Source organism: Myotis davidii, unplaced genomic scaffold (genome assembly GCF_000327345.1).
Source record: "Myotis davidii unplaced genomic scaffold, ASM32734v1 scaffold1494, whole genome shotgun sequence".
Classification (NCBI taxonomy): domain Eukaryota; kingdom Metazoa; phylum Chordata; class Mammalia; order Chiroptera; family Vespertilionidae; genus Myotis; species Myotis davidii.
Window position 1 is genome coordinate 2,207,373 of NW_006286246.1, and position 12,042 is coordinate 2,219,414.

The window sequence follows — 12,042 nt, forward strand, 5'->3', positions numbered from 1 at the left end:
AGAGAGGCCGGCTGAGGCGGGAGGATACTTCACTGCTCAAGGCCGATGAAGACCAATAACAGGTAAGAAACCATCCAGCTCCTTGGAAGACAATGAGGTACACCCCTTTCCTCCTAAGTATAACCCTTTTGGGGCTTTAATACCATAAAACTCCACTCTGGCTCGGGAAAGCAGCAGGCTCGCACTGTCCCCTGCCTGACAGTGACCTCCTGGAGGAAGGGGTGCATTGCTGGCTTTCACAGGTAAAGAGCAGCTGAGTTGTCCACCTGAATCCATGACAACACTCAGGTCGGTCCAAGTGAAAAGAATTTTAGAGCCAGAGGGAGTGGAGAGAAGGAACTCAGTAGGGAGTTAATAAAAGAACGGGTCAGTGAATGGCAGGTAATCTGGATGTTTCTATGTGCCAGACAGTGTTGGAAAATCCAGGCGGTTTCACCAGGGGAGGTTGATTTGGAATCCGGGAGCCAGAGCAGGGAAGTGGAAGATCTTAATTCCAGGGTCAACCTGGAGCACCTGGTTCCACCTACAGGGCCCACCACCCTCAGGGGCGGGGGCGGGGTGGGGAGGGAGACACTCATTTATGGGAGCTGGAAGGTTTCACATTATAGAGTACTAGCTACACGCTCTTTGGTTCATTCTTTTGTATCTGCACGTCCCGCTATGGGGATATTTCAGAAGCACGGCTGCGAAACTCCGCCGTTTCTCATCAGCCACACCCCGTACGGCCCAAGGCTGCAGATCTCCCCATGGGTGTGTGAGGCGCCCGGGGCTCAGCAGCTGCACTCATTTCGCTGACATCCTGAAAGTCAGCTAATTTCTTTGTATGGTGATACTTACTTATTTCCCTTTGAACCGGATCCTTACTTGGCTTCCAAATTCAGGGGGTGTGTCTTGTGTGGGACCTGTGGATGCCTGGGCACTGCTGTGAGCAGCACAGGCTCCAACAGGCCTCTCTGTGCAAACCCAGGCCCCATGCCTGGGAAAGCTGCTTCAGCTGAGCAGTCGTCTCCAGGTGTGTGGAATGGAGGTGACTGCCTGCTCCAGGGTGGTGAGGAGTAAGATGATATACACGGGAAGCCCAGCACCGAACACTTGGTACGTGCTCAATATAATTAGCTACTGCCATTACAGCTTCATCAAAATACACGTGCTATGTTCCAAGAACAAAGCTCGTATGGATATAAATATTATGGCATGTTTATGAAGATATTATTTTATAGTTATATGTCATTTTGGTTTAAGCATTGACACTAGAAGATACATAAGGCCATGTCCACTACAGTAGTCCATTATAGTGTCTACAGTGTCAGTGTCGTCGCACCCCCTCTTACATGCAACTCTCACTTGTGCTGTGATGAACCCTCAGGAGAGGTTGTTAGGGGCAGGACTGCATCCCTGGGGAGGGCCCGACAGTGCGGGGTGTTTCTGGTTGTCACATGGCAGGGGATCGCTACTTTCACCTTGGAGGGATGGGTGCTCCATGTCCAGGGGCCCACAGAGAACGGCGCTGTCCAAGACACCACATGCCCCGCTGAGGAGCTGTGCGCGGCCTCTCTCAGGTGGAAGCGGGCAGCTCTCTGGTCTGCCATGTGCTGCCTGGTTCTTTCCCTTCACTTTTCTGGTTGCACATTGTTACCACTCAGCCTAATGTGAGGGTTTTCAAGTGGAGAGTCAGGCAGGAGCCCACAGACAGAGCCACCCGCCGCCCGCCTTCCCGGCTCACGGACAGAACCACCCGCCGCTCCGCCCTCCCGGCGATCTGGGACATGGCCCGTTGCTGAGAAGGGGGATGCTGGGCAATGCATCCGGGTCCGGGTCGGAGAGGAAGGGGTGGCTGCCCTACCTCAGCATGGTCTGTTCCCATTTTCTCCTTGTGGCCCGATTTTGTTCTTTCCTCTCTTTTCTCCAGTATTGCATTATTCACGTGTACCCAGGGTCCTGAGTAACTGAGCCACTAGAAGGAACCATATCTCAGAAACAGCCCACTAGGGACTGGCTTCAGAGCGAGATAAGGGAGGAGGCAAGTGGGATAAGAACACCATTCAGCTCTCTCCTTTAAGGTTGCAGCGGCGGAAATGGAAACCCAGAGTCCAGATTTCATTACAAACAGGGCCTCAAGTTGCTTTAAACAATGGGACTTCATAGAAGGTTTTAAGGCTTATACTATTTATACTGCATGCACAGTAAATGGAAACCTCCAGTTTTTCCACGTAGATCCATTTCTGATATGCGCTTCAGAGGTGTAGGTCTTACCAGTGATACTCTTATCACAGCCCAACAGAACACTGCTGCTTTAAAGTGTGCTGGAAAAGATTGAGGGCTTGGGTACATTTTGACAAACTTGGTTATTAATGTACTGAATTCCATGATCACAATCACAGCATTGCCATAGAACCATCCCTATTCTATACCCCAAAAGCTTGGTGAAGATGGGGCATGCTGGGAACTAGTGTCTCCATCCAGCAACTCAGTTTCACTCCAAACTCTGGGATCTGCTCCCTCTGAGCAGGGAGAGTTTTCTGTGGCTCTGGCCCAGAGGGCTCCCCTTCTGAGCACGCAGCAGCGCACTGCACAATCCAGGTGCTCTCCAGAGATGGCACTCCCTAGGCCAGCCGTGGGCAAACTATGGCCCGCATATTAGTTCACACAAACACTCCATCCATGCTTTTGTTCCGGCCCTCCGGTCCAGTTTAAGAACCCATTGTGGCCCTCGAGTCAAAAAGTTTGCCCACCCCTGCCCTAGGCACTGAGCCTGCTGCTCCGGGAACTGCTCTCTTAGGTCCCAGGGTTTGTGCTGGGTTCTAACATTATCAGAAAGTACAGTGTCCAAGGCAGCAGTTCTCAAATGGAGTGTCATGGCAACGGGTAATTTGTCACTAATCCGGACGTTCTGAAGACTGGATCCAATAGACTTTTTAGACATTAGAACAGATTCAAGACTACATCTCTAATAATGCCACTCTCCTTCACATTTCAGTTGCTTCTGGAAGGGCCAGGAGTGAACATGGGCTGTGCTGTATATTTACCATGCATGTCCTAGTGGGGAAAACCAATGTGAAAACTTTCAGTCTAATATGTGGTATGCTGAGAAATTACTTAAGAGCTTCAGGATACAAATAAGCCAGTCGGAGAAAGATAAATACCATATGATATTACTTATCTGTGGAATCTAATGAACAAATTAACTGATGAACAAAAGAGAAACAGAGCCATAGGAACAGGGAACAGTCTGACAGAGGCCAGAGGGATGGGGAACTGGATAAAAGAAACTAAAGGAGCCAAGGAACATACATGCAAGCCCATGGACAGACAACAGAGCGGTGAAGGCCAGGGGAAGGCGGCGGGGCTGGGTGGAGGTGGGAAAAGTGGGGGAAATGGTGAACATCTGGAATATGTCAACAACAACAAAAAGCTTCAGGATATGTCCCTGATATAGTTAATTTCATAAATCCTTACATCATTGATTCTAATAAATAGGTAGTTGCTGGGATTAAAAGCTCCAAGTTGTCAAGTGCCTTTGCCATTGACCAGCTTATCTGCAGGTCGGCCTCAGTGCTGGGGTTAGAATGATGAAAGCTTTCTAGGATCAAAGCCTTTGGACATGTCAATAATTACAGCACCAGTGGTAATTTTGAAGACCTTGGAAATTCAGCCTCTTCATAAACTAAAACAGAATAGGACTATAAATGTTACCTTAACAGGAATAATAATGTCGGCCATCTGGGATCACCTACGAGGCAGGCACTGTACCAAGAATCAGGCGATTATGTAGCCTTCACAATTCTATGTGGCAGAAATGAGGACTGTCAGTTTACACGGAGCAACCAGGGACCAGAGAGGTCACCCGGGCATGGTGACATGGTTTACAAGTACAACTGCCTGACTGATGTCCAGAGCTCGCTCTTAACAGTCACTCTGGTTCTGTGACCTGGGAAGACACAGTACCTCTATAGCCTCTACTATGAGCTTCACTAAAAACGACTACCCATGGTGACCGTTTTATATAGGATTGCATGCAGATTATTACCCATGTTCACCAAGAGCCTGTACTCATTCACTCATGGATACAGAGCAGTTAGACTTCTCTACCCGTTTTTGAAGTTAGGTGACCATTTGACCAGTTCTGGCAAATGAAATGCAGTAGAAATGAAATGTCACTTGCGGGATGAAGCATTTAACTACAGGTGTTTGATTCTCCAGGCCTTTCTTCCCTTTCCGTAGCAAGCATGGAAGTCAAGGCAATCTGAGATACTAAGCCAGCTTATGGAGGCCAGCTTCCCTTAGAGTCAGGTAAACCAACAGTGGATTTTATACGAGACAGAAATAAACTTTTAAGCTGCACACTTGGAGATTGTTTTTTAGTGCAGCATAACTCAACATATCCTGACATTAATGATGAAGAGAATTATAAAATAGATACGAGACGTGCTCTGATGCTGTTCAATAGAACATTAACATTAGCTGAAATGTGGCTGGAACAAGGCCTGGACCAAGGAGGGGAGAAACTGTGCAGTTAAGCTTAAAGAAGTTATCTGGAACAAACGAACCCACACCCTACTCACCTTCAGGGTGCTCAGTACATCAATCAGTCCCATTATATGATACTAGAGGCCCGGTGCACGAATTCGTGCACCAGTGAGGTCCCTCGGCCTAGCCTGCAAGATCGGGCCAAAACTGGCTCTTTGACATCCCCCGAGGGGTCCCAGATTGTGAGAGGGCGCAGGACAGACCAAGGGACCCCACCGGTGCACAATCGGAGCTGGGAAGGGATGTGGGAGGTTGGCCAGCTGGGGAGGGGCCTCGGGAGGGCTCTAGGGCGTGTCCAGCCCGTCTCGCTCAGTCCCAATTGGCCAGACTCCAGCAGCAAGCTAACTTACCAGTCAGAGCGTCTGCCCCATGGTGGTCAGTGCACGTCATAGTGAGTGGTTGAGCAGCCTTACCACATCATTAGCATATTATGCTTTGATTGGTTGAATGGCCAACGGGACTCTTAGCATATTAGGCTTTTATTATATAGAACTGCTTCCTAGAGAATCAGAACACTTCTAGATGTTGTCAATGAAATAGTAAGGGAACTCGGATGGTAGAGTCATCTTGGGGGCAGATCACTGTCCTATATCTACATGATTAAATTCAACTAAGGAGAACTGGTTTAGTTTAGAAAGCAGATCCTGGTACTCTTCACTTTTGATTAGGCCTGCTGATATCCATATGGGTCCTAAGATATACCATATTATTTATTTAATATCCAATTGTATTAGGAAAGCTAACATGAATACAAAAAATCTCAACTTCTTATTTTGTAAGTTACAGTACTATCATTTAGGTAAAGGTCAGACAAGCCCCTTTACTTTCTCCTAAATGCTCATGTATCACATGCATAAAGTCTAAAATCTGTAGTAAAGTCTATTGATTTAGGAATAAAAATGAAAAGTGTGACTTTTTGAAAAATACAACCCCTGAAGTACTCACTGAAATGGCCAATTTTTATGACAGTGATTGACAACAGGGCACAATTCAAAAGCAAAAACTTTCCGTTAATGTGAGGACACTGAGCAACAGGGACGACCCTGGAGAGTGTTAGGGCCAGGGCCATGCTGCTGCGAAGACTCAGCCCAATAAGAACAATTTATAACATGCTCCTTGATTTAAGGTGCTAACAGGTCAGGTTCTCAGAGGCAATTCTGAAATGATTTGTCAGGCTTTATTTTTAGTAGCTGCAAAATTTTAGAATGTTTCTCTGCCAAATAAATGACTAATTGTACCACCTCTGACTGTCAAGCCTCTTCTTAAAAGCTTTATATTTTACTGCATTAAACACTTCATAACAGCTATCAACCCCATCACTATTATTTTCGTAGTTTAACCTCATGATCCTACTTCACTGACATGAGAGTGCACAGCACTTGCGCACGCACGCACGCACGCGCACGCGCGAATATGCAGGACCATTTCATGACGCCCTTTGAAAGGCCCTACGGATAGGCTGTCACAGGAGAATGAGGGCAGCAGATGGCTCCATTACAAAAAGTACTTCTGTACATTTATTTTTCACTGCAGAGAAAGCTATAATTTTAAAAATAGTAAGTGAAAATAGTACATAAGCTAGTGAGAATGAAAGAATTAACATGTGCTTAATGAAAATAATAAATTTCTACAACACAATAAACACTTACACCCCACATTCTTTTGGACCAAATGGCAACTACATATAAATTCAAGTTAAGTATTGGTGTATTAGTGGCAGAAAAAACAAACAAAAACCTTTGATGCATTCACTTAGGAACTGTTAAAAAACTCAAAACCTGGAAGTTAAACAACAGAGCTGGGGGCTAAATAAACAGGGCAGTCAGTGTGGGCCTCTAAGTGACAGCCGTAGGGACAGTCGCTTCCTGGCACCCTCAGCAGGTGTTTCCCTGGAGGCTCACACCTCGAGGGCCCGCAGGATCCCCCACAGCGTCTCCGCGCTCTTCTTCAGGCGGGCCTCCTCCTCGGGGGTCAGCTTCACCTGGACCAGGCCTGTGATCCCGTCCGCGCCCAGGACACAGGGGACACTGAGGGCCACCTCCTCGCGGATGCCGTAGAGACCCTTCACTATGGTGGACACCGGATGCACTCTCCGAAGGTCCCGCAGAAGACTTTCCGCCAGGTCAGCCACGGAAAGGCCGATGGCCCAGGAGGTGTAGCCTTTCATTCTGATGATCTCATAGGCGCTGGAGACCACCTCCTTGTGGATATCTTTCCAGCGCTCGGGGTCCTGGTCGGTCCCTAGCTGCGCGTTCAGGTCCCTCAGCGGGACGCCCGCGACGCTGACGCTACTCCACACCGGGACGCACGAGTCCCCGTGCTCGCCCAGCACCCACCCCTGGCAGCTTCCGGCGTGGATGCCGAGCTTCTGGCCGATCAGATACCGGAAACGGGCGGTGTCCAAATTGCAGCCGCTTCCGATCACGCGGTTCTGGGGAATTCCGCTCAGCTTCCAGGTGACGTAAGTTAAGATATCCACCGGGTTGGAAACGATGATCATCTTGCAGTTCGGACTGTGCGTCATGATGTCAGAAATCATCAGCTTGAAGATGGCCAGGTTGCGCTGGACGAGGTCAAGGCGCGTCTCTCCCTTTTTCTGGCGCACACCCGCCGTGATGATCACCAGGTTGGAGTTGGCCGTGACTTGGTAATCTTTTCTGGAAACGATTTTGGGCATTTTCACGAAAAGACTGCCGTGTTGGAGGTCCATCGTCTCGCCCTTCAGCCTGCCTTCGTTCACATCCACCAGGGCGAGCTCATCACTCAGGCCTCGTATCAGGATGCTGATGGTGCAGGCCATGCCAACCGACCCGGATCCTCCCCTGGACAGTCGCCATCCTAGACACGGGGGTAACAGAGCAAGGACCCCCGAGTGGGACGCCAGCAGGCTGGCGGGGACCCGGCGCCATCCCCGCACTCAGGAAACGCGCTCTCGCAGCGCCCACTCTCCGGCTGGCCCAGCAGACGCCCACAGCCCAGCCCATGGCCATTCACTCACAAGGTGAGGGGAGAGAATGGAGGAATGCGGCAGGCAAGGTTTGAGGCCTGAAGGATGGGCGCTTGTGATCCTGGCCACCTCCTCGGCCTGCTCCTGCGCCTGGGGAGGCTGTGGCCGTTAGACACCCCCTGGGCGTGCTACTGCGCCTGCGGAGGCTGTGGCCGGTAGACACCCCCCGGGCGTGCTACTGCGCCTGCGGAGGCTGTGGCCGGTAGACACCCCCCGGGCGTGCTACTGCGCCTGCGGAGGCTGTGGCCGGTAGACACCCCCCGGGCGTGCTACTGCGCCTGCGGAGGCTGTGGCCGTTAGACACCCCCTCGAGACGGTACTGCGCCTGCGTGAGGCCGTGGCCATTAGACACTCCCTGGGTGTGCTACTGCGCCTGCGGAGGCTGTGGCCGTTAGACACCCCTCGGCGTGGTCCTGTGTCTGCGCGAGGCTGTGGATAGTTGACGCCTCCTCAAGCTGGCTACTGCGGCTACACAAGGCAGGCCCTAGCTTGTAAGACCTCACAATGATTTCTATAAAATACTTCTCCTTGAATTCAAGTTTTACAAACGCCAGTTCTCTTCAATATTTAATGTGTCTAATTGGCCAACTCAGATTTTGTATTTTCAGTATGCATGCCAAGTACAAATGCTTTCCTGAAGTACAGATGAAAACAAGGTTGAATTTTCTGGACTGTGAAGTGCTGGAAGAGGAAGGGCCTGTGCAATGTCTGTCCCCCGCACCATTTCCTTGCATACGCACAAGTGGGGATCCTTTTCCAAGTCACATCAGTTTGAGAACCTTCTGGAAAGGTTTCCATCGTCTTCATGCCAGTCACGACCGTGATCCCCAGCCGTGGGGAAGTCACAGGGAACCAGGGCAAGGGGACCACCATGAGCTGGTCCAAAACTAAAACTCACAGGGAGAGGCTCTTACTCCTTTTCATGCCACAGGACAGTTTGTGATGGAGGGTCCTGATTAACAACTATTTCTCAGGTACAAAGGTATAGCCTCTACTAGAATGAAAATATACCTTAAATGTCCTCAAAGTGGCAAATTTTAACCCATGCACAAAGATCATTGATTAAAGCAGTAAAATAAAATGTGGCTGACCCTTGAACAACGGTTTGAACAGTGCCCGCTATGTGGGTTTTCCTCAGTTGACCCCCTAGTTCACACCTGCGTTGTTCAAGGGTCCACTATATCCGCTAGGACAACAGGGCATCGGCCTGCCTTACCTTCCACTGCATTTCTCTGGTTATTCTCATGAACTTCCTTTCAAGTTTCTCAGGCCATAAAAACTTTACATCTGATGAAATATAAATCCTAATAAACCCAATAAACGACCAAAGTCCAAATAAAAATGGTATTTTCTCCCCAGTTAGTAAGGAGAGAGCAAGGTGCTCTTGGTACATGCAGCCAGCTCCCTCTCGGTCAGAAAAAATTTTTTGTTTTAGAATACCAAATCTTGGCAAAATGAGTATTTTATATTCATTCTTCCTGCCACTGAAATGTAGTCCAAGAAGAGAGGAAAAATAAGCAAAGAAGCTGGTGAGGGGTGGGAACAGCGTGGCAATTAGCAGAGTTCCTGCAAACCTCTTCTAGTGTGACCTCCTGGCACCTGAGCAGGGACCAGAGAGCCTGTTCTAATGGCACCGTCACAATAAGCTGTGGCACAAGAAATGGTAAGAGCACCACATATATGCTTTCTCTCCACACTGTGGTTAGATTTATAGCAACCATTTCTCAAGTTAAAAACTGGAAAATTTTCAACTGATCTTTACTTAATGGTGGCCAGTATTTTAGAGTGATCCTTTTAAAAGACCAACTTTTGATAGCTATTGTTGCTTTTATTCCAGTTATAACTTGAAATGTTTTAACCTAATGCCTGTTCCCACCTTCCTCCTATAATGTTCCTTTGACCAGTCAAGTCTTTTCTAAGATAAGTGTTCTTGAGGATGAAATTCAAGGACATAAAGACTCTTAGCTAGATGGCTTCTTTCTGTAGTAATTTTCTTTGTCGAATGTGAACCTCTTTGGAAATACAATCTCTATGAGAGGTGCCTCTTCAGTTTTCCCCCTTAACCATAACTAAATCAATGTTGAGAGAATGTAACGCTCTCCAAGATAAAAAATCCCTCAAACAAAGCAGTTTTTTATGTACAGTAAGTCTTGAGATAAGAAGGAAAGAACTACGGAAGATGAAGAAATGGACATGACCTCCACAGCAGATTTAGGTCTACTCAAAGTCGGGGGAAGCCAAATATAACCAGGCAAGCTCCCTACCCTAATGACCTTCCGTGTTAGGTGACTCATTATTCCTTTTGAATGGAAAACCTAACTCAAAGGATCTATTCAAAATGCAGCACAATATTCCAGCTGATGGGAGGACTAAACCACAGTACTTTTGGTTACACCAGTTAGGAGGAATGAAGCCGGAAATAAAGATGACTCCCAAGTCTCTGGACCAAGAATGACTACAACTAAGTCATTCTACTCCTTCCACCTTGACACCCCCATCTCCCCTGCTCTTTTTCTATCGAGGAGTCCCGTTCAAATACAGATACTCCTCGACTTACGATGGGGTTATGTCCTGATAAATATATGTTGAAAATATAAGTGGACAATAGCCCACCAAAAACGTGCTGGAACACATACATTAGTTCCAGCTGGGCAAAGTCATCTCACTGCCACTGTTCAGCATCACAAGAGAGTATTGTACTGTATAGCCATAGCCCAGGAAAAGGATAAAAATTCAAAATTTGAAGTACCATTTCTACTGAATGCATTATCACTTTAGCATTGCCATAAAGTCGAACTATCCTAATTTGCAGATTATCTATACTCCATCTTCTCCTAGCTCTTCTACAATGTCCAAGCAGAATTGACTCTTTAAAATCCTGTACCAAATAAATAAGATTCTGTACCACCAAAGCACTTTGTACCTCTCTCCATGATAGGATTTATCACACACAATTAAGTGTAATCCAAAAGGGACCACCTTTTATGTACCAGCATATCTGTCCTCTAGAACAGAGCTTGGTCCATGCAGAGGCGCGCAGTAACACTGTGGTAGGGAAGAATAAGTGAATAACTACAAAACTTAGTGACGTGAGGCCAGAGATGAAATGGTGAGAGATGGAAAGGCACTGAAGAAAGGAGTAGGTTAAACATGCAGGTGTCTGGGGTTACTTAGCAAGGTTGAGGCGTAAATTTCGAATGAAGCTATTGATGAGCTAAAGATTTCTTAACTATTCTCAAAGCCGACACCTACCTTTACCAAGTTTGAACATACAAAAAATTAGGAGATTAAGAGAAAAAAATGTCTACAGTGCTAGGAACAAGTAAGTGCAACGACAGAATATTTTTAACCTTTAAAGTTATTTAAAATGTTTTGTTTAGGAAAACTTAAAAAAAAAATCTATGCACAAAACTCAATTTGCAAAAAAAAAAAAGTACTGAGAGCAGTGTTAATTAATATTACAAGCTGATCTAAAATAGCCTATAAACTCACCGGCATGTAAGTAGGGCATTATGTAAACAATTATTGTAAAATTCTTTGTGATTTGAAAGTCATAAAATGTAAATTGTAGTTTTCAAACAAATTAAGGGCTGTAATCCTATTGCTCATAGATACTACGTAGGGATCTTTACTAATCCCAGTACTTGAAACTATTTTCCTTGGTAGCCGTACTGAGAATGCTGGGAAAGGACAAAAGCAGGGCTACAAACAGAATGAAAGTAAACTGTCAAATCAAAAAGCACCACTGGGGTGGATGTCCTGTTTATGGTATTCAAATAGTATAACATGAATAGGCAAGCTCTAATAATTTCCCAAATCTCGTTTTTCTTCTTTAAAGGTATCATCGCACACATAAATGTTTGATGCAGTGCAAAAGAGCCCCTTGTATTAATCATAAAAAAGGAGGAAAAGGAAGTATTTTAATGTGTCACAAAACATGAAAAATTAAAATTCATCAGTATGTGTGTAAACATCCCAAATCGTAACTAAAAAGTGAGAAACTTTACCTATAGGGTTTAACTGCATAGGTATTCTATTACCCCATTTACTTTCTGCCAGTGGATTGAGTAATAGAAGTAGTACTGTAGTCCTCAGTAACAACAGCTTTATTCATCTAGAACAGAGGTCCTCAAACTTTTTAAACGGGGGGCCAGTTCACTGTCCCTCAGACATTCCACACATGCGCACTGCGGGCCCGGGACGAGTCGGCTGCTAAGCAGGACAGGCAGCGGCGGCAAAAACACCCGGCGGGCCGGATGAATGTTTTCGGCGGGCCACAGTTTGAGGACCCCTGATCTAGAACAACTGACATGAAGAATATCTTTGTTACTTTCAATTTGAGGTAGAAACTGAAGATACCTTTATGAAGTCCCAAATGCCAAACCGGATTAACTCCATGTTGTAAAGGTTAAAGATTAACCTGCCGCGAGCCTGTCTCGGGAGGCGAAGAACAGCCGGCAGCAGGGGAGGAGGGCGCTCCGGGTGGGGATGAGCAACACAAAGCTCAG

At 46.9% G+C, this 12,042-nt stretch overlaps 2 protein-coding genes across 2 annotated transcripts in view; both read right to left on the minus strand.

Moving 5' to 3' along the window:
• TMEM242 (transmembrane protein 242) overlaps positions 1-12,042 on the minus strand; it is a 23,553-nt gene that overhangs the window by 1,287 nt on the left and 10,224 nt on the right. The gene's annotated exons all lie outside the window — the stretch shown is intronic.
• LOC102752057 (L-lactate dehydrogenase A-like 6B) lies at positions 6,032-8,831 on the minus strand. The gene is made up of 2 exons (XM_015560016.1): positions 7,394-8,831; positions 6,032-7,344 (listed from the first exon to the last, which is right to left on the minus strand). Exons 1-2 carry the CDS (start codon positions 7,515-7,517, stop codon positions 6,425-6,427), a joined length of 1,044 nt encoding a protein of 347 aa, XP_015415502.1. The 5' UTR covers positions 7,518-8,831; the 3' UTR covers positions 6,032-6,424.